This window comes from Cucurbita pepo, chromosome 9 (assembly GCF_057944985.1).
Source record: "Cucurbita pepo subsp. pepo isolate OVF chromosome 9, ASM5794498v1, whole genome shotgun sequence".
Taxonomy (NCBI): domain Eukaryota; kingdom Viridiplantae; phylum Streptophyta; class Magnoliopsida; order Cucurbitales; family Cucurbitaceae; genus Cucurbita; species Cucurbita pepo.
In genome coordinates this window covers 1,001,289-1,026,766 of record NC_141806.1, presented here as the reverse complement: position 1 = coordinate 1,026,766, position 25,478 = coordinate 1,001,289, and the positions used below count along the sequence as shown (strand labels likewise).

Sequence of the window (25,478 nt, the reverse complement as noted above, 5' to 3'; positions counted from 1 at the left end):
AACCCTAAACCCTAAACCTTAAAGAAACCAAGTGGATCAAAATGAATCAAACTGAACGAGAACCGAGCCACCAAGTAAAGAGAGAAGAAAAATGACTTAGGGTTGAAACCCAAGTCCATGGTCAGCTACTTGTGAGGCTCGTGCTCACTATCTCCTTGGTCGATGTCATCCCGAGTCAGCTCAAATTTGATAATTTTTTATCGTAACCCTAATCACGTCTCTCATGCTAACGTAAGCATAAAAGTTTATACGACTGCACCAATATTGCATGTTTTTTTTTAATCGATTCGAACTTATACTAATTAGAATGAAAATGAAATTAAAAGTTATATAAATAAAGTTGGTCCCATTTTATTATGACTTAAAAAGAGAGAACAAAGGAATAAGTTATAGGGAGTTTGGGCGGCGAGTTTTTGGGCGAGTACTCGGCTCGGGGCTTGCTTAGCTGTACGAGCTCCCCACTTGTAAAATAAACACGTGGCTGGGGGCCCACCATGGTGCCTCTCATAGCTAGCACTCTCTTAATAACTGTCTCCTTCCACATCAGCACAGTCTCCACAAAAAAGATACACGAAAAGCCTCATCTAAACGCATCCCACCCGTCCATCTACACTACAAAAAGATTAATGAACACGTGTCGGTAGGTGAAGGAGCATATCTGCCTTTTTAAAATATCTTCTTCTAGTGGCTCTCATTGGTCCAATTAGGAGGCATATCTTTCTTTGGTCACGGACACGTGTCAGTTTGAACAAGTCAGGACAATTAGGACGCATATCCAATCATCTTTTTTTAATTTTTTTTTTCTTTTAAAAAACTGCCCCTGTTTCTCCGTGGACTTTTCCGGAAGCCCCCCAAAAGTTTCGTTTTCACAATTAGACCCCTAAATTTGAAACTTTTTTTTTATTATTATTATTATTATTTTAATTTAACATACGAGCTACATCTCGCGTATGAAGCATAAATATGATGGAGAGATCAATAACTTGACTTGTTACATATCACCGTCAATCTCACAGTTTTAAAACACATCTATTATAAAGAGATTTCACATCCTCCCTTCTCCAATCGAGGTGAGATCTCACAATCCATTTCCTTGGAGACCCAGCATCGCCTCTAACATATCAATCTCACAATCCACCCCCTTGGGAGCCTAACGTTGTTGTTGGCACACTATCCGTGGGATCTCACAATCTACCCCTTTGGAGCCCCAGCGTTCACTCTGCCACATCGATCTCACAATCCTCCTCCCTTGGGAGCCTAGCACCCTCACTACGGTGTGTGACTCTGAAATCATTTGTAACAGCTCAAGCTCATCGCTAGCAAATATTGTCTGTTTTAGCCTATTACGTATCGTCGTCAACCTCACGGCTTTAATACGCATATACGAGAAGAAGTTTCCACACCCTTACGAAAAATGTTTCCTTTTCCTCTCTAACTGGAGCGGGGATGGAATTAAGGATAAATCAAATAAAAACACGAAGTAGTATTTGTGGTATCCAATTGGATTAGGGTATGGAAACATCTAGACATTTTTTTTTTGTATGAAAACAAGAAAAAAGAAAAAAGAAAAGTAATCCATATATCCAAATTTTTCTAACAACTAATGATTCAATATTCTTTGGTAGAGGGAGAGTTCCCACTTTCAACCCTTTTTTTAGTGTTTGGAGCATTTTTGTTTTTCTTTTAATCATTCCATTTTTTTAAAAATATAATATTTTAGTATTCAAAAAAAAAAAAAAAAAGCTTTGTTTAAAAATTTTGATATGAATTAATTGGATCGGATAATTTGACCTAAAACATGTATCTTCGAGAATAAAATTTGTACGAGGTCACCCAACCACATATTAACCATGCAGTTTTTATCCTTAAGATCGCTCTCATTCAAATGTAGTCTCGGTTCATTCACGTACTCTTCCTTTATATTAGTTATAATCATATTATGATTTGAATATAAAGATTTCCATTCATAATCCGTTGACCAATTCGAGTTTCAAATTTGTTGATCATAATTGTCCAGAATGTTCATCTTCTTCTCCTTCTTCTTCTTCCCATTCAAAACAGCTCACCATTTGTTGTGTTTTTTATTTGACTTGTTCTTCCTCATTCTCCACTTCCATGGTGGATCAGACAAGACCCATTACCTTTTTTTCCTTTCCAATTTTCCTCTCTTTCCATGTTGCCTTTTCATTCTTCAATCTCTTTCCAAACCCACCTTCAAAATAAGTCATGAATCACGACAATTTCCTCATCATTTCAGATGTAATTCCTTATCTTCAACTGCCCAACATTGTCAACCATTTTGTTGCTGAGTTTAGAGATCTAAAAAGCAGATTTTAAAGTTGGGTAATCTTCCACAACAATAATGTCTATCTTCACTTTAATGAAATGTTTTTATGGAGTACATGGAATCCCGTGTGAATCAACAAGCACCATCTGAGTGACTGATAGTGGAGTAGTAACGTGAGGAAAGAGTGAAAAACACCCATCGAAGAATAAAACAAAACATGAAACCGTAAGCTTGCAAGCAGTAGAAAAAAATTATGATTCTGACTGCGTGCCTGTTGAGAAATGAGCCGACAACTCATAGAGAGTGGTTTGATTAACAGAACCTACCAAAGTTGTAGTGAAAGCAAGTCTTCGTGGAGCTATTGTGACACGAGATTTAATTATGATTCAACTTGGCCAGGAGTATCAAGCTTCCCGAGCTGCAAACCAGGTATATGTATGTATATGAGTGATTCATAACTGGTGTAAATTTTTAGAACAGATGATATTTTATTTTAATTAATGGCAGAAGCAGCCACTGCTAGAGATGTTGAATGGCAGAAGGGCTTTGCAGTACGGTGACAATTCAATTTCTGAAGCTAATCATCGCCCGCCCCGCCCCACTCCAATACTAGGCGGTGTGCCAACGAAGATACTAAACCCCGAAAAGAGTAGATTATGAGATCCACATCAATGTAGAGGAGAACAAGTTGATGTTGGAAATCTATAGCAATTGGAGCAGAAACGAGGCAATCTTTATAAGGGTACGTAAACCTCTCCCTTACAAATGCATTTTAAAACAATTCAAAAGGGAAAGCCTAGAACGGACAATATATGCGGCCATGGGCGAATACCATCCGAACTTAATTCAATCATGTCTGTTTTGTGAGTTGTTCTACTGAATTGACTCACAGTTTAATTCCAGAATTGTTAAAAGTATCAAAGATCTTTGTTCTAATCTGAGGGAATCATTTGAAAAGTGGCATGATTACACACAATCAGAGACAGAGCAAAGAGAAGAATATATATATATATATGAACTGTAAGTATTTCACTGTACATAAGAATGATGAGAATCAATTGAAGGAGTTTGCAGAGAATCCTGATTTCCCATAGGATTATCAAAAGAAAAACTCACCCAAATCTCCCTTTCTCCCATTCTCTCAGTCCCTTCGTCTTCAACCCTCTTCCCTTCATCTTCATCATCATCAACTGGCATCTCATATCTACAAACAGGGCACGACCCATGTAACTCCAGCCACTTCTCAATGCAATCGCCATGGAATTTATGGTTACAGGGCATTTCTTTAGCAAGCCCCCTGACTTCGATCTCATCCAAGCAAATCACGCACTCAGTTTGTTCAGAGACATGAACAGAGGGCATGGCTATGATCGAAGCTTTGGAAGCTGGGGGCTGGCTGTTCTTAGGAGTGGATTGGATCATTATCAATTGATGGAGAAAAGGATTGAAGAAGATGAACCGGTCTGGTAAAGTGGGGTTTGTTTCGATTCCTTGATTTGGGGATTGAGGGGCGGTTGTATGGATCATAGTGGCGAAACCTAGAAAATGGGGTGCCAGTAGAGACACGTCTGTGTTGAGAATTAGTGTTTCGAGGGCTGAAGAAAGCTCAGAGGGGTCTGGCTCGGAAGGCATTGATGGGAAATCGGAGGGGAGCTGAAGGGATTAGAGAATGGGTGAGTGGAGGAAGAAGAGGGTATTAAGAGGAGGGGTTGAAGAAGAAAGAAGAAGGTTGAAGAAGGATCTGGAATTTGTTGGAGTCAGATGTGTTCAAGATTGTTGACATTGATTAATTAATTAATGGAATATCATGTATTAATAAATAATGAATATATCTCGGTACCGAGAGACTAAAAGCAAAGCCACGAAAGTATATAATCCAATATCACACTATTGTCATTATAGAGGGTCGTATTTTTTAACATGGTATTACAGTTATGCCCTTAACTCAGTCACGTTGGAGGAGTATTTATATTAGAGGTCAGATCTAGTAGAGATCGTACATGGACGGTAGTTGGAGTTGGCTGCTCTCTTAGGGTTCCCTCATCTGGGATCAGAGGATCAAGTTGGCTCTTCTCTCTTAGGGTTCCCTCATCTGGGATCACTGGGGAAGAGGATCAAGTTGGCTCTTGCGAAGAGCTTGATGCACTATCTCCCTTCAACCCTTTGAGCGAAATGCGGCAAAAGGAAGGAAAATCCATAGACTGACCCCATCGTCTCCACCCTGCAGGAACTACAAGATCACCCCAAGGACGCCTTTGGTATCCAAGGGTCGCGGACCGACCATAGAACCCTATTCAATAAGTGGAACGTATTAGCTGTCCGCTATCCGGTTGGGGCAGTAAGGGTTGGAGAAGGGGAATCACTCATTCTTAAAACTAGCATTTTTAAGACCAAAGAGGCGGGCGGAAAAGGGGGGAAAGCTCTCCGTTCCTGGTTCTCCTGTAGCTGGATTCTCCGGAACCACAAGAATTCTACTTTTTAAATATCTAAATTTTTTTCGATGGCTATTATTCAGCTCGATTTTACCGCAGGTGGCATGCCTGGTCTGATGTCAAAGGCTTCTTCACTCTTTGGGTTCCAGTCAAAGCTATTTAACTTCCCCACCTTGGAAAGTAAGAGTGAACTGCACATGCATTAGCTCCTAATCTGTATGATAATCAATTGATTTTATACTTGGTCATAATCTGATACATACTGTTCTGGGTAGAGGTGGAGCATACATCTATTATACCAAATATTGCAGGCAGATGGATTTTGTATGATAATCAATGATAGATATGTTCAGAATTAAGGCAAGTTGTAAATGTAATTGCACAAACATCATTGAAAATGAATTGTGATGAAGCAACGATTTGGTAAGAATTTAATTGATTGCCTATTGTTACTATATACCACTGTACATGCTACAACTCTCATTCTAACACGACACTCTCGGTCACTTGAAATGTACAAAATTTCAAGCAACTCTTTAATTCATAGGCTTCTCTACACAAACATCTAATTACACAGCAATTGTTAAGAGGGTGTAAAATTTCTCATGTTACCTCTTCTCTTTCAGGGGGGATCGACCCTTGTATCGTTGTTTAATATGTACTAGCTCGACCGTTAGAATAGTACCTCTTAGTTATCAGAACCACAGCATCTAATACCATTTCCTTCCTGAAGTTTCTGCCATAAACAGAGCATCTCCCGAGGTCCCTGGTAATGAGCAACCACATAATCATCCTTACAACCTTCAATGTGAATTCTGTCGTCCTTCTCGTACTGAATTTTGAGGCCGTCTTTCTTCATGTTTTCTATCCAGATTCCCATGGCTACATCTTCTAATTTAAACATCTGAAGATATAACATCCTGTTTTTTAGTTTTTCCTTTATGGAATAATACCTTTTTCGATCAATGAAATAACAGATACCTTTAAGCGGCCCTCTTTGTAGTTTTTGGATATAGTCTTAGCTATGTCGTTAGACACTACATACCCAGGACCATGTGCCCATGTTGGATAATTATCTTCGGGCCATGCCTACATTGGAGCAATCAATGAATATAAGATGGTAGAAAATAAAAAGTGGCCGACTAATATTAGATAAATCGAGAACGCTGTATACAGGCTGTTGAACACAACTCTCTGTGGGAAACACTCCGCACTCTTTATTACCAATCGAGAAGTTATTACCAGACATTTTGAAGAAACCATTGAACACTCTCCCTAATGAAGTAGGGTGAAAGGGGTATTTAGAGTAGAGACCGGACAATTTATTCCTAACATAGATCTAAGTCTTTTTCCTAAAATATGTAAAGATACTTAAATCATGTTCCTAAAAATAAATATACAATGGGTTTATACAATTATTGTACTTCACCCTATTCACCCTTATTGAGCTACTGATTATATTTTAACACACCCAAATGATGAGCAAGCTTGTTAAAAAATGTGAATAATATTCGGAAAAACTCTTTTTTAACAGAAATGTTGGTTAAATTCGAAGCAGACAAGCTCAAACTTGGGGAACAAATGCTTGCATGTTAGCGTTCCTTTCAGGGCAGTGATTTTTTCTTTCTTTTCTTTTTCCTTTCAGTAATGCAAAAAGGTTAGTTAAGACCCATAAGAGTGAAAAAAAAAAAAAAAAATGAACTGAATTTTTAGTCTTGGGTTATCACGCAATGTTAGATCCTTTCCCCATATAAGCAAAATTCGATGTGGAAAATTACCTCCATGCTAATATACCACTTGCTCTCAGGGTCTCTGTGAGGTTGAGAATCTGAGTTGATAAGTCCATAAAGCAATCCACTTTGTGCATCAATCCTCTTTAAAGAAGCAAGAACTTCATCCACTCGAACAAAGGCATCATCATCTGTCTTCATGATATACTTCGCTGAAGCAATCTCTGCCTGTCAAAGCAGCGAGATTGTTAACTTGAACCATATGATAAATTCACATCATTTAGTGAAAGAACGAATCTTTACCCCGAAGATGCAGATACCCAACGTTTTCCAGGTAATAACGCTGTAATAGTCAACAAAAGGCATCATCTGTATGTCACCATATGTTCGGGCCTCATCCCACAGTTCCTCATTGACTATTTGGTTCTTATGCTGCAAATGAAGCAAACTGATTTTAAGCCACTTAAAACTGTATTCTTTATGAACTCACACTTTTCTTATGAACAACTGATGAATCATTCAAATTCAAGTACCCAACCAATAGATTTTTAAAAATAGAGTAGCAGGCTTCTTAAGCAGCTCACTCAACTTCACTTGAAAACATTATGAGCAGACTTAGAAGTGGCCTCAAGATAAATTTTGGAAATAAATTGTGGTTCATGTGACGAACAGCTAAAACTTAGAATCTTATGAAACCAAGTAGCCTGATTGTATGGGATTCTTTTCAATCAAAGAAGAGTACATGCGAAGCTCACCAACCCAACAAAGAAGCGAACTGCAACAGACCCTGACTGTACTGCAGGATACTGCATCCAGGTTCTCCGAATGGCCATCCGATATTTAAAATTGTTTGCTGTGGAGAAAACACCAATGAAAAGATCCAATGGTTTTTCCGGTGAGAGGGGTGAAGATTTCAATGCTTCTATGTTAACAATATGATCAGAATCCTCGGATGTGGGCAAACCACTAGCCAGGACAGAAATTAATTTCAAGTCTCCTGAAATCTTCACTTCACTGACCAGCCATGGCTCCAAAGTCTAAATAAGAAGCAAGCCAAAACAGCATTAGATTGATTGTTCAGAGATCAACGTAAAGACAACGAATATAAGAATGAGTGATAATACTTCGCGGTAAGCAAAAGAAGTAACATGCTTTCCATCAACTGTCATCTGGATTCCATCTACTCCCACTCTAAGTGTAGCAGCAAATGGTTGACCAAGTTTGAAGGGGAAGTACGGTCTTGTTTTATCTCCTTGCACCATAGATTTTGATTTGTTAAAATTCTTGTTCGAACCAGAAAGGCGAGTTTCGACATTGCCCACTATCTTGTTGCATTTCTCCAATTCATCCACTAGGATATAAAACCAACAACATTAATTTCAAAGTGAAAGGAAACAATGCTTGATAAATCAATTACATGCACATCGTGCGACTTGAGTCAATGTTGTTGAAAATTATGCAAGCATATGCATTAATAACTTTAACATCAGCGAGCCACAAGGTAAGATCGTATGTAGTCAAACTTGAATTGCTTATAAATAGAAGCAACACAATTTAATCTAGACTCCATTTTTAAAACATAATTTTGACTAAAATAGTTATTTTGCATAGTGAATGCATGAAATCATTCAAAGGAAATATGATACACGTTTATACCTTTTCCATTTTCATCAGAATCAGGGGATGGACATCGCTCCTCATCTCCCCAATCATGAGAAACTGTCCAAGTGTTCTGAACAATTACAGGATCCTCAGTTAACTTATCCCCCAAAAGCCGAACATTATAATGCAAAATGAGGGGTGGATCAGGCTCCCCAGGCAGTGGTTCCCCTGTCAAGTCAATTCGAAAATTTCCAAGAAGTCCATCTGGAATGCCAATGACTGTGATTGAAGAACCCTGAGTCAGGCCACATGGCATTCTCAGCTTATGACCATTGTGCTCAAGCTTTGTAGCATTCATCTTAGTTAGAAAATGAGGACATTGCTTCTCTTTTGCACGTGCACTTCCATTCGTATAACCAAGCCTTTCCTTTTCAATCGAAGCCTTGAGAATATCCCATACACCCCCAGCTTCCTTAATGGCCTCAACGGCATTAGGCAAACCTCGTGTATGATTAATTATGGTTCTTAAATGGTTCCAAGTCTGAAGAGCTCGATTCTCTCCATCCGTAAAATTCCCCGGAGTGAACAGACTGGATATTATAGAGTCAGCAGAAATCACTTGATATGCAATTTCAGGATTTTGTACTGCAGTTGGAACTGCAGGATTGAGCCACTCAAGAGGATCAACGGAATTGTACAAGGGCGTTGCATAATAATTTTGCCGAGTTGAACTTCTTGAGATAACATAAACCATCAACAACAGCATAGACAAGGACGCAACCAGAACCCGGCCATAATTTTTCTTCATTCTGGCAATTAAACAATTGCCTAATAACCAATAGCTCTAATCCCAAGCCACCATCATTAAGCAACAACAAAATAAACCCCCAGCCGCTGGAAATCTTGCTCCTCGAGACTAATTCTGAAAGCATATTTACACGAAACAATTGATAACAAAGAACAGAAATCTCTCGGAACAAGTGGTAGATATAAATTAAATGAGACCTTCGACATGCATTAATTGCAAGATATCGCAAATCCTATTGCTACTTAATGCACAAGATAGTAGGCCAGCTACTTACGACAGATAGTTAATAAGTTTCAGAACTTAATTCTAACATCAATAATCCGACCTTACATCCCGCGTAAATCGCAAAAAACACTTTCTCAAAAAGAAAAATTACAAAACTCAAACTAAAATTATTAACAGTACCAGAAAAGCCAAGGAGAAGCAAAAGAAAAGGAACACTAAACAAAAACAACAAAAAATTCATCCGCACTTCATTAGATACAATTTCTCCAACTTCAAACAAGTACAAAACAAACAGCAAAACAATACTCGATCTCCTTCAACTAGCAAATCATCAGAATCTCACACAGAAACCTCAAACAAAATTCCGGCGACGGAAATCACAAAGAGATCCAAAGACATTGTCTAAGCGTTCCATAGAACAAGTAGTCCATCGAAGAAGAACAAATACAGTAAAAGTGGAGATGGAAAGCAAATTTACCTCGAAAATGCGAAGAGGAACTTCCGCCGGAGAGAAATGCAGAGAAAATGTAGAAAAGGCGGCAAAAAAATTGAGAAGTTGGAAGACGGTGGAAGAAGATGAAGAAGAAGAAGAATAAAGAGAGAAAGAGAGAGAGAGAGTAATAGATCGCTGTCGTTTCAAGCTTGGGGTCGACGTCAAAGCAAAAGACAGGAAATAAAAAATAGAAAAAAAAAAGGAAAAAAAAAGAGAATAATAGAGAATAATATATTAAATAAATCCCAGATCTTCAAACTTCAAATTTGATTTTAATTTTAATTTTCAACATTAGAATAGTTGTTGTTACACTAATTAAAAAAAAAAAAAAAAAAAAAAAAAAACACGACACCGTTTAATCTATAATTTCAAAAGGGAAAAAGCGATGAACTATTTTCCGGGTTACCCGGTCGGTCGCTTCTCCCTCCGCGACAAACCAATAGCGTAAAGCCATCTTTACACATAATCAAATTCGCTGTTTGACGTGGCGGGTTTTCATTGGACTGTTCAGAAGAAAGGTCTTGTCCATTGTCGTCCTCGATTTTTATATACTTTTCTTTTTCTTTTTCTTTTTTCTTTTTACGAAGAGTCTTATCTTCATGTCTTTCCTTTTAATTTACATCCTTGGACGTCAGTTGAATTTTTCCAATTTCACCTAATACCTCAACAACCACCCAAAACGGTGTCGTTTCAACGCCTATAATTTGTTGGGTGTGAATGATTGTAAAGAGTATTAATTTTGTTTACCAATGGAATTCAATTTCTATCTTATCTATAATTATAACCGAACCAAAATATCAGTTTTTGGTGATCTGTGGGTGACCCTCAAAAGAAATACATAAAACAAACCAGTTGATGGAATTGTTCGAGGAAATTACCGTTTTAAAATGTTAGATGTATGGAAGAGAAACTTAAAAGTACTTTGATTTAGAGGCAATCAATGTTGGATGAATGCTCGAGACTCGTATATAGACATTCAATTGATATTAAGCAATAGTCACATTATAACGATATAAAAAAGGACTAATCAAATTCTATTGAGTTTGATCCGTGGTCTGGTTATCAAATGATTGGGCAACCCTAAGTAATTTAATTACGAGACTTAGTTGAAATTTGTCAAAAGTTTCTAATAAATTATGAATTCAATACATCGTGTTTAGCAGAAATACGGGCATTCCTTGCTAATTATCAAACAATCACTTACTCATAAACTTCGTGTGTGACTATGGATACGTGGGGAGGTCGAAACTTCAAATGAATCTTGTTCTGAGATCTTCATGGCTATACAAACATAAAGGAGCATGGCCATTGCAGAAGAAATGTCAACTGTAACAATGGCTTATGATTTCAACATATTCTATTACCAGAAATCACAACAGGAGCATTGCCCGTCTTCAAAGCGATGGAATCGTTGAACGTCCCTAATGACGATCTGCCTCCCGAAAATCAGAGATATAAGCTTTGCAGCATTGTGACAATCTCCACAAATTCGGAGGTTCTTGACTACCCTTATGGTTGTACCGGGAGGTGTATTTAGGAGCCCAAAAGCCATGGCTAGCTTTTCACTGTGATATCTCAGGACAAGCTCTTTCGCTTCCTCTTCCATATCAGCATGATATACTAAAGAAGTATCCGGTACATATCCCGCTAACTTTATTTCCTTGATTAACTCGTCGAGCGCTCGTCGCAGCTCGACTGAAATGGAGTGAACTCCATCTCCAGAGAAGAACTCGTGTACTACATTGTTTACCTCCACAGAACTACACCCAGGAACCTTCACCACCCCTCTATCTTTCATCAATTTCCTCAGACGGTTCACATCCTCCCATCTTCCTAATCGAGCACACAAGTTCGATAATATGACATAGTCGCCTCCATGGGAATCATCTAATTCAAAAATCCGTTCAATGACTCGCTTTGCCAAGTCGACATTACCGTGGTTGCTGCAAGCAGATAACAGGGTGCGCCAGAGAATAGGTGTCGGCTTAATTGCCAATTCATCTATGAACTTATAAGCCTCGTCTAGTCGACCTGTTCGACCAAGCAAATCGACCATACATCCATAATGCTTGATCCCTGGAGTTATTCCATGGTTTTTATACATGCTATAGAAATACCCTCTACCTTCCTCTACTAGTCCAGCGTGACTGCAAGCATACAAAAGTCCCAAAAACGTAATCTCATCAGGTCGAACTCCTGCTTTCTTCATCTCTTCGAACATCGAGATGGCTTTCAAGCCATCCCCATGAGTTGCAAATGCAACTATCATTGCAGACCAAGCTTGTGTGTCTCTCACACGCATTCCCTCGAAGATCGAAATGGCATCAACTATACTACCGCATTTCGCATACATATCTATAAGTGCAGTGTTCACCTTCACAAATTTATCAAATCCTTTCTTCTTAACATATTCATGAATCCACCTTCCAAGATCTAGTGCTCCCAACAGAGCACATGACATAATTATACTAAGCATTGTAACATCAGTAGGCTCAAGATTGCTAGCTTGCAATTCTCTAAACAATGACAAAGCCTCATTGGGTTGACTACTTCGAGCATAGCCTGTAATAATGGCATTATAGCTAACAATACATGGCTCCTCCATTCCATCAAAAACTCCCCGTGCTGCATTCATGTCATTGCACGCCGCATACATATTTATAAGGGTTGGGCATATGTAAATATTGTGACCAAGTCCTAGTTTAATAGCAAAGCAATGCAACTGCCTGCCTTCTTCCAAGGCCTTGGAACCAGCACACGCCTTGAGAAGAGACGAGAATGTGTAGTCATCAGGAAGCAATCCAGAGCACAGGACTTGAGCAAAAAGAGAGAATACAAGATATGGAGAATTAGAGCGAGCATAACCACGAGCCATTATGTTAAACAGTACAATATCCTTGTCAAGCATTTTATCGAACAGGTGGTGGGCATGGTCCATGGACGAAATGGTGGGGTTACGCGTGCAGAAATTAATGAGCTTTGTGAGAACAGAGATGTCATTGTGAAGATTTGTTTTGATGGTATAAGCTTGAATTTGCTTGAGCTCCCTCAGAGATGAACATTTGGAGAAAAGAGAAAGTGGGTGGGGTTGATTTATGAACTCATTCTTGGGTTTTGAGAGAGCAAATTGGCTTGTTGGAATACACGAGATTGCCATTTGAATACTCAATTCTAGGAACGTAAATTATCTCAACTTCAAAACAACTTGCATAAAATTCCCGCCGGAGTACTGAAATTAGTTGAAATTCAACCCAGAAATCAAAGAGCAAGAACAGGATGAAGCTGGATACTGCACTGAATCGTGCTTCCAGTATCCAATTCGCCGTCAAGCAAGGTCAGAGAGACAGAAACAATTTACCTTGAAAATGCATAAAGGATTGTTGTTGCAAGAAGAAAGTGACGCCGGCAAGCGCCCACTTTCCGGAAATGGATAGAGAAAACCTCATCTTTAGGAAAGAAGCAAAATCCTCTATCTGAAATTCTACGATCCTCGTTTTTATTTTATTTTATTTTATCTTTTTTAAATAAATAAATAATTGTCATTTTAACCTAATTACAAAATTACCTTTCATTAAGAAAAACCTCAAATAAATAAAATAAATTAATTTACTTTTTACCACAGTTATAATTTTCCATTCATTTTTCCTTTTTCCCTTTCACTTTCATCCTTAAAAAAATATAAATAATTTAATGATCGAAATTGATTATTTTTTGTTTGTTTGAAACCTCTAAATTTAAATACAAGGGTATAATAGTATTTTTAAAAGGTAAATTACATTAATTTCTTTAATTACATAATATAGCTAAGTTGATTTTTCTCGAGAGTTGGACGAGTAAATTTTCATTGAAACTTGCTTCTCCATCGACTTCGCCTACTGCTCCTTCGAAGTCACCGGTGGAAATTCCAGTTGCAAATCCCTTAATCTCAACTCCTCCTGCTTTGGTTTCATTGTCGGCCTCTACTCTTGACAATGGTGATGCTCCGAATAGAATTGTATCTCTGGGTCAATCCTCGTGACTGTAATTTCCTCTGCTCTAATGCTTTAAATGTAATCGATTTGTCTTCACTCTTGGCTCTCCTCTAAATACGCATATCTTAGGGTTTCATTATTGGCATTAGTCATTAATGTAGTTTTCTTAATCTATTTCTTATTTACTCGTACTCATTTGTTCGATAGCAAATCAATCCACACCCTTCAGTACTTGACCATTACGGGCTCAGATATTGTCAATACTATCAATTCTGTCAATCAACTACTGCATATCCCTACTGTTTCTATCAAACATATTCTTCGTTATGTTAAGGTTTCTATTCCACAACAACTCTTAGTCTTGTGTGACATCAAAAGTGCTATTTCTTTTTTTTAGCTTTAATCCCGTTTCTCACAAGCGAGCCAAACATGTTGAATTAGATTATCATTTCCTTTGAAAACTTATTGTCGCTAGCAACCGTCGTACACAATATGTATCTTCCCATCTCCACGTTGCTGACATCTCCACAAAAAGTGTATCATATTTGACTTTTATTATAGACAAATATCTTATATAAATGTTCTCTCCATTTCCATTTTCTTTTCCTTTGTAACTTATTTAATTCTGATTACAAATAGAGAACTTTCCCAACATGAAAACAAAATGCAAGAAATAAGATAAACATAAGACCATCGAGTTCCTAAAATTTGGGAAACTCAAGGGTAGAGCCACATTGTCCGCTCGGGAAAATTGGGCAATTTATGAAACCAGAGGCGGAAGAATCCACGCACAAGTAAACCTCGTACAGTTGACGGTTGCCGGAATCATCCACGTTGCAGGTGATTCCAGGGCTGTACCCAACTCCTTCTTCTATGGCACTCTTAATCTTATCCAAACTGTAATAACTTCCATCTGGGTTTATTCCTGCTGTTTCCAGAGCTTGCAGGATGTTGGCTTGGCTTTTAAGCTTCAGGCTCGTCTCAAAGTATCCATGTTGGTCGAGCACGGACTCCGCGCATGTCCCATGTTTGTCCCACTCATGCGCCCAGAATTTCGTGCTGTCGCTGCTTGGACACGCTAGTGATGGCCAGTTCCTTTGCATGCTGCTCACCAAATCTGATATCTGCGTCCCATATATAAACACCGCCAGTAAATATTGTGTTCTTTAGACTTTTTCTTTCGTATTTTTCATTAAAATTTTAAAACGAGTCGAGAGGTTTTCACACTATTATTAAGTAATATTTCGTTTCGTTTCTTCAACCGATGTCGGATCTCACAATCCACCCCTTTAGGGGCCAGCGTTTTCACCGACACACAGCTTAGTGTCTAACTCTAATGTTTTAAAACTTGTCTGATAGGAAAGAGGTTTTACATCCTTATAAGGAATGCTTCGTTCCCCTCTCTGAACGATGTGGTATCTCACAATCATGTTCTTGGGGGCCAGCGTACTTTCTAGAACACTGACGGGTATCTGGCTCTGTTACCATTTGTTGAACAGTCCACTGTTAGCAAATATTGTCTTATTTGAATTTTTTCTCAAAGTTTTAAAACAATACTTCGTTCCTCTCTTCAACCGATATGGGATCTCACAATCCACTCCCTTAGGGGCCAACGTCCGTACACTATATGGTGTTAGACTCTGATACTATTATAACTGTCTAAGCCCACCGCTGTCAAGTTCTTTGGACTTTTCCTCAAGGTTTTAAAACACGTTTGAGAGGTTTCTACACCTTTATAACGAATGCTTCGTTTTTCTCTCCAACCGAAGTGGGATCTCACATAAGTACCTGAGTTCGATCGAAGGGGTTGGATGAGTCGCAATTAGAGGGGTAAGTGCCATCATTGTAATTAGGCCAAAGGCCATGGATTTTGAAGTCAGCAGACGGTTTTCCAGCGCGGGGATAGCAGCAGCTTCTTCCCGTATCACAGTAAGAACCAGGCCACTGCAAAACCAAACGAAACACAAAAATCTCAACAAAACAACACTAAAAATTGAATCTTTCCAACTGGGTTTAGTCTCAAATGACACGTAAAAACTCACACTTTGAACAAAGTAGAAGAAATCAAAGTCTTGGGCGAGGCAGAGAAGCGAGAGGCATTGGAAGATGACAAGGTTGATAAGAACAAAGCGAGTGAAGGAACACATGGCTGATGCGTATTGGTTTGATAAGCTTTGGAATAAAGGAAAGGGTGTTATATAGAGACGTACAAGGAAGGCATCGTTTTGGAATATTATCTGTGGATACAGGAAATGACAGGCCATCTTTTTCGGATCTCTTCTAAATAGGAACGTTCATATTGTCATTTAATAACGTCGGCCAATTTTTATTTTTTATAGACTATTTTTTTAAATTTGTTTTGCTGTGTTTTTCGTGTGTGAATTTAATTATTTTGACTGCCATTTGGCGGATGGATCCGACTCTTGCATTGACTCTCCAAGTTCAAAGTTCACAGTTCACACTATACTTATAAATAATTATAAAAAAAAAAAAAAAAACTTTATTCAACGAAAATTAGTATCAAGGGTGGAGTGAGAAAATTTAAAAAAAAAAATAAGATTTTTAAATATATAATATTTTAATATAAATTATTACTCGTGTTAGGAGTATGTGAAATTACTAACTTATTTTAGATTAACACTGCAAACACCAAGGGGTGGTGGCGCAGTTGGCTAGCGCGTAGGTCTCATAGCTAAAGAGTTATCCTGAGGTCGAGAGTTCGAGCCTCTCTCACCCCAATTTTTAGATATTATGTTAAAATCTTTGGAATATATAAAATTGAGATGGTTATTTTCTAGGGGTAAACACGAAGGGGTGGTGGCGCAGTTGGCTAGCGCGTAGGTCTCATAGCTAAAGAGTAATCCTGAGGTCGAGAGTTCGAGCCTCTCTCACCCCATTTTTAGATATTATGTTAAAATCTTATTATTGCGATATGAGGATTATATGAAATTCCGTAACTAAACTTGTCTAGTCTGTAAACACGAAGGGGTGGTGGCGCAGTTGGCTAGCGCGTAGGTCTCATAGCTAAAGAGTAATCCTGAGGTCGAGAGTTCGAGCCTCTCTCACCCCATTTTTAGATATTATGTTAAAATCTTATTATTGCGATATGAGGATTATATGAAATTCCGTAACTAAACTTGTCTAGTCTGTAAACACGAAGGGGTGGTGGCGCAGTTGGCTAGCGCGTAGGTCTCATAGCTAAAGAGTAATCCTGAGGTCGAGAGTTCGAGCCTCTCTCACCCCATTTTTAGATATTATGTTAAAATCTTATTATTGCGATATGAGGATTATATGAAATTCCGTAACTAAATTTGTCTAGTCTGTAAACACGAAGGGGTGGTGGCGCAGTTGGCTAGCGCGTAGGTCTCATAGCTAAAGAGTAATCCTGAGGTCGAGAGTTCGAGCCTCTCTCACCCCATTTTTAGATATTATGTTAAAATCTTATTATTGCGATATGAGGATTATATGAAATTCCGTAACTAAATTTGTCTAGTCTGTAAACACGAAGGGGTGGTGGCGCAGTTGGCTAGCGCGTAGGTCTCATAGCTAAAGAGTAATCCTGAGGTCGAGAGTTCGAGCCTCTCTCACCCCAGTTTTAGATATTATGTTAAAATCTTATTATCGCGATATTAGGATTATATGAAATTCCGTAAGTAAATTTGTCTAGTCTGTAAACACCCAGGGGTGGTGGCGTAGTTGGCTAGCGCGTAGGTCTCATAGCTAAAGAGTAATCCTGAGGTCGAGAGTTCGAGCCACTCTCACCCCACTATTTTAGATATTTTGACTAAAATCTCGGATAAATGATGAATATTTAATGCATGGCGGGCCAGATGGCGTGGACGATAGGAAGAACCCGGACCCGGCTACTTACGCGCCAATATTACAAGTCCCGTTATCGGATTGTATATTTCGTTACATTTATATACCTTAGAAGATTTGTTGTTCTTGGCGACGAAGGTCAATTCCCGTTTTTGACGGAACGAAACCAGCCCGATTTCATTGCATTACCACATGTATGTTCTTGGATTATGTCCCAATTTGATCCAGCCCACTTCCATTTGAGTAAGTCCCTCCTCATTCTTCCTCCGCTCTTCAGCACTGCTCCGGAACCCCTCCGGTCCGCTGCCCTCTCAGCGCGATCGCTGGGGATTCTAGCTTTCTCATCATTTGCTCCGATTACTACTAGTACGCCTCTTTTGTTTTTAATTCCTGTAGTGTTTAATTATTTGCGACTGTGAGCCAATGAGGTTTGTTTTTGGTGACTTAGGTGTTTGATTTCTGGTTGCGGAGAATGAGCGATCATCTCGCTTTGTATGTGGATCGATTAATTCGGCCGGCGCCCGTTGATTCGGAGCTCAGCCCGATTGAGGTTGTTCCTCTCTTGCCGGTCGCAGGGAACTTGGACGGCGATTCAGTGGGCTTGTCTAATTCGACGTCCAATTCCAATGCTGATGAGAGGGAAGAAAAGAATGAGGGTTTGGATGGAGAGGATGATTCATTGATTCAGACAGCGGAGTGTCGCATTTGTCAGGATGAGGACGTGATTAAGAAGCTCGAAACGCCATGCGCCTGTAGTGGAAGTCTTAAGGTATAAATGATTGATCCCTCGTTTTAGAAATGAAGCATTATAAAACTTTATAGAACCTCTGCTTCGTTCTATATTCAAATAGTTTGGATTTAGGTCTAGTTGCAAATCGCTAACGGTATATACCTTATGGGATTAACAATAAATAATGGCTGGCTTAGTCGATGGTGATGTGAAAATTTACACCTGTATCAGCCCAAACTCACCTTCTTTGGGTTTTCCCTTTCGGGCTTCCTGCTTTTACACTCTTATAAGCAATGCTTCGTTCCCCCCTCCAATCGATGTGGGATCTCACAATTCACCCCCTCCCGGACCTAGTGTCCTCGCTGGCATTCGTTGTCCCCTCCAATCGTTGTGGGATTAAGAAATGTATATGTATATGTGAAAGTGAACGCCATAATTGTGAGGAATATTTTTCTTAGGAATGTACTTACATTCCGTATGCTATAAGGCCATTTACATTTCTCTTGTTTCGGTTATCTCAAATGCATCTAATGAGGCATTTACTGTTTGTGTTGCATTATGATTTAGATGAGATGTTAACAATGATTACTTTCCCAGTATGCTCATCGGAAGTGTATACAGCATTGGTGCAATGAAAAAGGGGATATCATTTGTGAGATTTGTCATCAGGTATGTTTACATTCTTGATTTTACCTGGTTATATCAAGTCCTTGGAATCATATATGCATTTGATGTCGATATTATACTAGAGGAGGTACGGTTGTGCCCCCTTTTCGGGATAAGGGCAGTGTTAGACAAACACGACTCTCCACAATGGTATGATATTGTCCACTTTGAGCATAAGCTCTCATGGCTTTGCTTTGGGCTTCCCCAAAAGGCCTCATATCAATGGAGTTAGTATTCCTCGCTTATAAACCCATGATCATTCCCTAAATTAGTCGATATGGGACTTCCATCATCCAACAGGAAGAATTCTTTGGCAAACTTGTTGCTTTGCTGTTGTGAGGGGTGTTTGTATTCATATTTTTCAATGAAAGTGGTTTTTTTTTTTGTATATATATACACACGTGCACTCGACATGTTATGTTATGTGGCCGCATGGTACTCATTCAATACATCACGGATGCGCCATGACACAATCCGGTGAAAGCATCTTGGATAGAATAAGCTGAAAGAAAACGTTTCTTATGTAATGATATTTCCATTGAAAATGAAGTCAAGAAATGTTACAGTTTGACTATTAAAAGATTAAAAAATTAAGATGATGAGCGTTAACGCATATATATGGAACAATTCAACTACTTTGAATGTTATGGTTTTCTAGAGGTTCAGCTTATCTGATTTTATACTCCTACATATTATGTACAGCCTTACCAGCCTGATTATACAGCTCCACCACCTCCCCCTCGAGTTGAAGAAACGTCTATTGATATTGGGTACCTTACATGCTTCAAACTTCCTTGCTTTAGAAAGTTCCAGGATTATCTTTTGAAATGTTTTTGTTGAAAAATTATGGTTAACTCTCTGATTTTTTTTTTTTTTTTTCATTTTCGATATTGAGCTAAACGTGTCGTATCTTTGTTTGCGTTCTTGCTTCTGCAGGGGAGGGTGGACCATTACTGGCACACCTTTGAGTTTACACGATCCTCGCCTTTTGGCTTTTGCAGAGACTGAGCGTAATTTATTGGAAGTCGAGTATGATGAATATGCTGCTTCTGATGCCGGTGGAGCAGCATTTTGTCGAGCAGCTGCTCTTATTGTAAGTTTACTGTTTGATATCACACATAAGAAGTCTCGGTAATATAATCACAAGTCTTATTATTATCATTCACTTCTCATAAATTGATGTAAATATAGATACCCTACAATCTCAATAACTAGCTAACAGATACACCATTGTGCTAATACCTCACTCCTGAAGGTGTTTTTAATGCTTGGCCTCACTCTTGAAGGGTTTTCCATTCCATGGGATAACATCATTTGCTTGATTTCAATATGGCAGCTCATGATCCTACTTTTCTTGCGCCATGCAATGGAAGTCTCCGATTCTGAAGACGATGATTACGTGTCTGCGTTCTTCTCTGTAAGTCGAGTTCATTGTTTTAATGTGGAATGGGCAACAATCTTTGACGGTTTTCCTTTTTCTATTATCTTTGACGTTGCTCAATTTGTGCATGTTGTTTTCAACCATACTGTTCAGATTTTCTTGCTTCGAGCAGCTGGTTTTCTCTTGCCCTGCTACATTATGGCTTGTGCAATCAGCATCTTGCAACGTCGACAACGAAGACTGGTGGATATTACCTCCCACATTCGTTAACTAATGATTCAACTTCAAGTTTATTTACTAAATGTTTGCTTTCCTTTATGTTCTGCCTAATTTGAGGAACGGGAGGCCGTAGTCTTAGGTGCAGCACAAGTTGCTTTTATGCGCACTTTCATGAGGACCTCAAATGACTTCCCACCAGGACACTGTTTAACTTACATAGGTGCAAATTGTATAACCTCTTCATTTATCCCCCCCAATGGTTTTAGCACCGAAACGGGCAAATCTAGATCTCCCTTAAAACCAGTGTCTATATCTTGTAATCTGACTTCTACATTCATTTTGCAAACACCGAGAGTAATTCTTCACAAGAATGCAATTGTTTTTCTTGATTTACAATCTCATAGCCCTTAGTAATTAAGCAACAAAAACTTAACCATAGTTGGGGGACTCCAAACAGAAATAGTGGGTATGGCTAAAAAGTCTCTGATATATTAGAAATACCTATATGTTTGGTCTGTCTGTCTTGTAACTATCTTATCTTACGCTTTTAATCAAAACATTCAACATGGATCTCTTTGCAGTGCGTTGAATATCAAGCTAGACGCCTCTGACTTCCCAGATCCCCTTGTTGAAAGAACAAAGAACAGCATAAAGAAGAGCAGTTGGAGTCGGAACAAGAACCAAGTATTGAGTAAACTTTTTGTCACCTAGAAAACTGATTTAATGATATATATGGGCGGTCAAATAGGCAAAAGAAGCCGATGGTCGATTAACTTTCAAGGGGGGATTTGTTCCAACAGTCATAATTCATGCATTAAATGATAGCTTCATAATCAGTCATGCTTCTTCTTGTTTGTTTGCTCTAGAGCAGGTGCACAAAAGAAGGGCCACAAACCATCAGACAGATCCAAGAAGTCCAATTGATGCAACAAAAGCAGCATAAGCTCATTCTTAAGGGTGTTTCCAGGGAGGATATGCACAAAAAAAGGGGAAATCCATGGCGCCTGATCCACATCAAGTCATCAATCAACCAAAAGAAGAGGTTCATTTCATTTGTTTTGATTACAAAAGGGAATAATAATAAAAGCTGATGCATGATGAACCTGTTGGCATTTTTAGTATCTGTCTTATTGTTCTTCATAATGGTGCATTCCTTTCCTTTCCTTTCCTTTCCTCCATGCATTTTCTTAGATGAGCTGGAATTACACTAATAGAAATGATCATTTATGACCAAAGAGAATACTTGGTGTAAGGGGGTAAGGATGAGGTAGGTTGATGACTTTTCTGACAGGATAATTTCACCAAAACCATATGAATTTTTGGTCCCTTTGGCTTTAAAGAAAATGTACTTACTGCCGCCACGTTCTTTGTTCTGTTGACTACTCCCATTCCCATTCCCATTTCATCAATCCCTTCCATCTATTCCACTCCAATCCTACCACTTTTCCACCATAACCTTCATATATTCATGCCCCCTCTTGCCCATTCATTGTATTCACCTTTATCTTCTTAGTTTGTTTCATTTCCACTCCAAATCAAACAAAGCCAACAAAGCATACCCTATAACTTTGTCAAAGATCAGATCAGATCGGTCCATAACACCTAAGGCCACATATAGCAAATATTGTCCCCAAATCCAATGCTAGCAGATATTGTCCACTTTTATCCATTATGTATTCAGCCTCAGCCTCATGATTTTAAAATGCATTTGTTAGGAAAAAATTTCTCTACTCGTTTCTCTCTCTAATTGATGTCCAGGACTTTATTTTTCGTTTCCCTTTTTTTTTTCTTTTTTTCACGGATAAATATGTGGAGGGGAAAGTAAATTGTAAAGTTTGATTATATGGCCAATAAGGAGGACGCATGGTGATGTTAGATCATAGTGCCGCAACCCCCTAGGCCTATAACTATGGCGGCACCGGCATGTCCACCGCATTAGTTGCGGCACATCCACGGCCTGGCCATTAATTAGAGCACGCCTTGGCCTCTGGTTGTCATAATGTCATTTCAAAGATAAAATTGAAGTGTGAAAAAAGGGTGAAGCCGCAAAGATTTGTGCTGCTTTCTTCACTCCTAATTTAATCACTCATTAGTCATTTCAATGACTCAGCATTATCTTTCATTATGAGACAAATCTGTCACCTCTTCCCTTTGATTTTACCCCTCCCCTCCCCACCCCCTTAATTATGCTCTTAATGGCTTCCATTATCACACTAAACCCGACATCCTATGCCCTTTGATTTATTCATTCTCTTTGGCCTTATATGGTTTAAAAATGACCACGTGCCTCAAACAATGAGTAGGGGTGTACATTCTAACCTGAGAATCCAATTCGAATTATAAGGGTTGGGTTGAGTTTAAAATGATTTCGTGTTTAAATTGGGTTTGTTTTTTTAGGACCCGATTTGAGGGTTCGAAATTTAAAGTATTGGGTCAACCCGACCCAACTCGAGAACCTTAAGAAAAAAAGAAAATAAAATAGGCTCAAGCCCATGCAGCCCCAATCTGTGAGTCATCGTCTGCGTATGCGTCTGCACTACAGACTGCCTGTCTCTCCCTCTCTCTCTACTCTTTAGCAGTGAGTTAGAGACTTTGTCTTGCAGACTCACGCAGTGTTCGTCTTCGACCTCTACTAGCGTAATTGGGTAAGTGAAATGAAGTCTCGACTCTTGCACTCTTTGTCTCACACACTCACATCACAGTATTTGTCTTCGTCGTTCGACTCCTCTCAACACTCTTTGTATGTCGTCACTCTTGTCTCACTTCTGTGTGTCCTCAGATGTCGACGTCGCTCACCTCTTTATTTCTTTGTTGGACTCTCTTCTCAATTCCCATTTCTTCGCTCGACCTCGTCTCTATGTTTCTCATTGATCATCATCGCCAACTAGCTCTTCGCTCAGCACTCTATTCCACTTTCATCGAACTTCTCCACTCTGTATTTCTCATCGGGCTCCTCCGTTCAATGCTTTGTTGTTTCACAAAACCCAAACCCAACCCAAAAACAGAGGATTCAGTTGTGAAATTTTTGAAGTTGGGTTAAGTTACCAATCCAACCGACCCAAATTTTTGAACTCGTCCAAAGTACATCTAATAATGATCGAATATCGACCCACCCCACTTCTCAAAAATATTAGTTAAAAAGATAATCAAGACATAAATTTGATTAATTGTTGGGTGCATATCAAATCAAATATCAAAATATCAAAGGATTTATATCTAATTTGAATCAATACCTAAATTTCTTTTTTCATTAATTAATGGCCATCAAATTTCCCAACTTCTTGCTCTTCCTTTCTCGTCCTCACCCTCCATCATTTTTTTTTAAAAAAAAATTATTATATTTAATTATGTTTAATCATCTTAAATCTGATTTATTATTTGTTAAATTAAAACGTGTCTTGGTCAAACACTCAAATTGTTACACATTCTGATCCCAAATTTAATCATTATTGTCGTCACCGTCACGTCGTCTCATTGTTCATAATCATAATCATCTTCTTCTAATGCAAAATTAGTCCCTTTTTCCCTCCTTAATCTTGTCCCTAATCATTCTCTTACACCAAAACAACCAAATAATCTCCATCATAAAACGAGATCAGCCAATGCTAACAATCAACACCCTCCAAAACCAACCCCCATGTTCATCTATTACAGAGAATGTCTCAAGAATCACGCCGCCACCGTCGGCGGCCACGCCCTCGACGGCTGCGGCGAGTTTATGCCTTTACTTACTGCCACACCCTCCGATCCCACTTCTCTAAATTGCGCAGCCTGTGGTTGCCACCGCAACTTCCACCGCCGTGAACCGGATGATAATCTCCCCACCCACCGACGTTTCCAATCATATCGCCTCTGCACACCGCCGTCGCCGAAGCCTCAAAGCCCATCCTCGCCGATCCCTTTACAGATTTCGCACATCCCACCGCCAGTTCACTTCTCCGCCCCTCATATGTTGCTGGCATTGAGCACCGGCGCGGCGGCGCAAGAGCAGCGTGGCGGTCGATTCAACCCAAAACAGAGGAAGAGAAACAGGACCAAATTCAGCAGGGATCAAAAGCAAAAGATGCGATCTTTCTCCGAGAAAATGGGATGGAAAATTGGGAAATGTGATGAAAGGTTAGTGGAGGAATTCTGTAATGAAATTGGGATCGGAAAACGGGTGCTTAGAGTTTGGATGCATAATAACAAATACATGGGAGGAAGAACAGAGAAAAACAGAGATTCTCAGAGTAGCGAAAATGGAAGGGATGACTCAAAACAGAGCTCATAACTTAACTTCACCATTAATTAACCCTTGAACATGTTCATGGGAAGCAATTATTTAAGGAACATTTTGGGAAATTTAGAGAGTTAAGTGAATGAGTTCTTAATAGTTGCATAAACATGTTTGTTGTCTCTCAAGAATCTCGTACTCTTTTGTATCTTATTATGTTTCCTGCAGCTGGTTCTTTGCTCCATGTTTTTTCTTTGGATTATAATTGTCACCTATGTTTAGTTCAACTTTTTTTTTTTTTTCTTAATTTGCTTAAAAGATTATAGGAACGGGCAATATTTGTTAGCGTTGGGGTTGGACTATTACAGTGGTATCAAAGTCAGATATGGGTTGGTGTGCTAGTGAAGGCGCGGGTCTCTTGAGGGTGGATTGTGAGATTTCACATTGATTGAAAGTGGAAACGGAGTATATCATTGTTTGAAAGAGTATGGAAACTTCTCCCTAGTAGACATGTGTTTAAAATCGTGAGGCTAACGACCCTACATAACATGCCAAAGCAGGTAATATCTACTAGCGGTAGACTATTACAGGGATATCAGAGCCAAACACCGGGCCGTGTGTTTTTTTTTTTTAGTAGTTTGCTTAAAAGATTTAAAATTTTGAAATTTTGGACTTGAAACTGTCCGAGTGGAATTCAAAAGTTAGATCTAGACACTACTGATGAGATTCCATATCTGTTTGGAACAGGGAATCACCCATATCATTCCTTATAAAAGTACGAAAACCTAGCAAACGCGTTTTAAAATCATGAGATTGACAGTGATACGTAACGGATCAAAATAGACAATATCTAGTAGCATAGCATTTTGTCACGTGCTTTGTTAATTTTCACACTTAGGTAT

General features: G+C 38.9%; 5 protein-coding genes, 1 long non-coding RNA gene and 6 other non-coding genes across 24 annotated transcripts; 9 read left to right on the top strand and 3 right to left on the bottom strand.

The window, feature by feature from the left end:
• Positions 1-2,434: 2,434 nt before the first annotated feature.
• Positions 2,435-5,176, top strand: LOC111801858 (uncharacterized). Of its 2 annotated transcripts, none has more exons than XR_002816196.2 (2): positions 2,435-3,029; positions 4,819-5,176. It is a non-coding gene; the product is annotated as an uncharacterized LOC111801858 (long non-coding RNA). The 2 variants fall into 2 exon arrangements; XR_002816195.2 differs by having other exon boundaries at positions 4,515-5,176.
• Positions 5,128-9,734, bottom strand: LOC111801856 (beta-1,3-galactosyltransferase GALT1). Its single transcript, XM_023686049.2, has 8 exons — positions 9,563-9,734; positions 8,106-8,973; positions 7,574-7,800; positions 7,205-7,486; positions 6,753-6,881; positions 6,498-6,677; positions 5,701-5,808; positions 5,128-5,623 (listed from the first exon to the last, which is right to left on the bottom strand). The coding sequence occupies exons 2-8, from the start codon at positions 8,857-8,859 to the stop codon at positions 5,408-5,410; spliced, it is 1,896 nt and encodes a 631-aa protein (XP_023541817.2). The 5' UTR covers positions 8,860-8,973; positions 9,563-9,734; the 3' UTR covers positions 5,128-5,407.
• A 945-nt stretch (positions 9,735-10,679) lies between these two features.
• Positions 10,680-13,065, bottom strand: OTP85 (Pentatricopeptide repeat (PPR) superfamily protein). The gene has a single exon (XM_023685484.2). The coding sequence runs from the start codon at positions 12,732-12,734 to the stop codon at positions 10,938-10,940; it is 1,797 nt and encodes a 598-aa protein (XP_023541252.1). The 5' UTR covers positions 12,735-13,065; the 3' UTR covers positions 10,680-10,937.
• A 1,053-nt stretch (positions 13,066-14,118) lies between these two features.
• RNS1 (ribonuclease 1) lies at positions 14,119-15,744 on the bottom strand. The gene is made up of 3 exons (XM_023686679.2): positions 15,591-15,744; positions 15,337-15,492; positions 14,119-14,672 (listed from the first exon to the last, which is right to left on the bottom strand). Exons 1-3 carry the CDS (start codon positions 15,693-15,695, stop codon positions 14,250-14,252), a joined length of 684 nt encoding a protein of 227 aa, XP_023542447.1. The 5' UTR covers positions 15,696-15,744; the 3' UTR covers positions 14,119-14,249.
• A 457-nt stretch (positions 15,745-16,201) lies between these two features.
• TRNAM-CAU (transfer RNA methionine (anticodon CAU)) lies at positions 16,202-16,286 on the top strand. The gene is given in 2 exon segments: positions 16,202-16,239; positions 16,251-16,286. It is a non-coding gene; the product is annotated as a tRNA-Met (tRNA).
• A 73-nt stretch (positions 16,287-16,359) lies between these two features.
• TRNAM-CAU (transfer RNA methionine (anticodon CAU)) lies at positions 16,360-16,444 on the top strand. Its single transcript is given in 2 exon segments — positions 16,360-16,397; positions 16,409-16,444. It is a non-coding gene; the product is annotated as a tRNA-Met (tRNA).
• An 89-nt stretch (positions 16,445-16,533) lies between these two features.
• Positions 16,534-16,618, top strand: TRNAM-CAU (transfer RNA methionine (anticodon CAU)). The gene is given in 2 exon segments: positions 16,534-16,571; positions 16,583-16,618. It is a non-coding gene; the product is annotated as a tRNA-Met (tRNA).
• An 89-nt stretch (positions 16,619-16,707) lies between these two features.
• TRNAM-CAU (transfer RNA methionine (anticodon CAU)) lies at positions 16,708-16,792 on the top strand. Its single transcript is given in 2 exon segments — positions 16,708-16,745; positions 16,757-16,792. It is a non-coding gene; the product is annotated as a tRNA-Met (tRNA).
• Positions 16,793-16,881: 89 nt separating this feature from the next.
• Positions 16,882-16,966, top strand: TRNAM-CAU (transfer RNA methionine (anticodon CAU)). The gene is given in 2 exon segments: positions 16,882-16,919; positions 16,931-16,966. It is a non-coding gene; the product is annotated as a tRNA-Met (tRNA).
• Positions 16,967-17,055: 89 nt separating this feature from the next.
• TRNAM-CAU (transfer RNA methionine (anticodon CAU)) lies at positions 17,056-17,140 on the top strand. The gene is given in 2 exon segments: positions 17,056-17,093; positions 17,105-17,140. It is a non-coding gene; the product is annotated as a tRNA-Met (tRNA).
• Positions 17,141-17,453: 313 nt separating this feature from the next.
• LOC111802745 (uncharacterized) lies at positions 17,454-21,531 on the top strand. Of its 12 annotated transcripts, none has more exons than XR_015422459.1 (10): positions 17,595-17,733; positions 17,816-18,136; positions 18,695-18,766; positions 19,466-19,533; positions 19,700-19,856; positions 20,100-20,180; positions 20,298-20,387; positions 20,481-20,583; positions 20,945-21,047; positions 21,235-21,531. XR_015422459.1 is itself a non-coding variant. In XM_023687225.2 (9 exons), exons 2-9 carry the CDS (start codon positions 17,840-17,842, stop codon positions 20,950-20,952), a joined length of 876 nt encoding a protein of 291 aa, XP_023542993.1. In that variant the 5' UTR covers positions 17,595-17,733; positions 17,816-17,839; the 3' UTR covers positions 20,953-21,531. The 12 variants fall into 12 exon arrangements, 4 of the variants coding, with proteins under 4 accessions (XP_023542989.1, XP_023542993.1, XP_023542994.1 ...); XR_015422457.1 differs by having other exon boundaries at positions 21,230-21,531; XR_015422458.1 differs by having other exon boundaries at positions 20,945-21,054.
• A 2,264-nt stretch (positions 21,532-23,795) lies between these two features.
• Positions 23,796-24,863, top strand: LOC111802338 (zinc-finger homeodomain protein 11). The gene has a single exon (XM_023686666.2). It carries the CDS (start codon positions 24,001-24,003, stop codon positions 24,631-24,633), a length of 633 nt encoding a protein of 210 aa, XP_023542434.2. The 5' UTR covers positions 23,796-24,000; the 3' UTR covers positions 24,634-24,863.
• Positions 24,864-25,478: the final 615 nt, after the last annotated feature.

What these genes read in the sequence shown, in the direction of transcription:
- LOC111801856 (XM_023686049.2), bottom strand. Translation starts at nt 8,859, where the DNA reads ATGAAGAAAAATTATGGCCGGGTTCTGGTTGCGTCCTTGTCTATGCTG. An exon ending in TTCTGATGAAAATGGAAAAG is followed by an intron (nt 7,801 to 8,105) that starts GTATAAACGTGT and finishes TTTATATCCTAG; the next exon opens with TGGATGAATTGGAGAAATGC. An exon ending in TGGGTATCTGCATCTTCGGG is followed by an intron (nt 6,678 to 6,752) that starts GTAAAGATTCGT and finishes CTGCTTTGACAG; the next exon opens with GCAGAGATTGCTTCAGCGAA.
- OTP85 (XM_023685484.2), bottom strand. Translation starts at nt 12,734, where the DNA reads ATGGCAATCTCGTGTATTCCAACAAGCCAATTTGCTCTCTCAAAACCC.
- RNS1 (XM_023686679.2), bottom strand. Translation starts at nt 15,695, where the DNA reads ATGTGTTCCTTCACTCGCTTTGTTCTTATCAACCTTGTCATCTTCCAA. An exon ending in TCTTCTACTTTGTTCAAAGT is followed by an intron (nt 15,493 to 15,590) that starts GTGAGTTTTTAC and finishes TTGGTTTTGCAG; the next exon opens with TGGCCTGGTTCTTACTGTGA. An exon ending in ACCCCTTCGATCGAACTCAG is followed by an intron (nt 14,673 to 15,336) that starts GTACTTATGTGA and finishes TATGGGACGCAG; the next exon opens with ATATCAGATTTGGTGAGCAG.
- LOC111802745 (XM_023687221.2), top strand. Translation starts at nt 17,840, where the DNA reads ATGAGCGATCATCTCGCTTTGTATGTGGATCGATTAATTCGGCCGGCG. An exon ending in GTCGAGCAGCTGCTCTTATT is followed by an intron (nt 19,857 to 20,099) that starts GTAAGTTTACTG and finishes TCAATATGGCAG; the next exon opens with CTCATGATCCTACTTTTCTT. An exon ending in AACGTCGACAACGAAGACTG is followed by an intron (nt 20,388 to 20,480) that starts GTGGATATTACC and finishes GCCTAATTTGAG; the next exon opens with GAACGGGAGGCCGTAGTCTT.
- LOC111802338 (XM_023686666.2), top strand. Translation starts at nt 24,001, where the DNA reads ATGTTCATCTATTACAGAGAATGTCTCAAGAATCACGCCGCCACCGTC.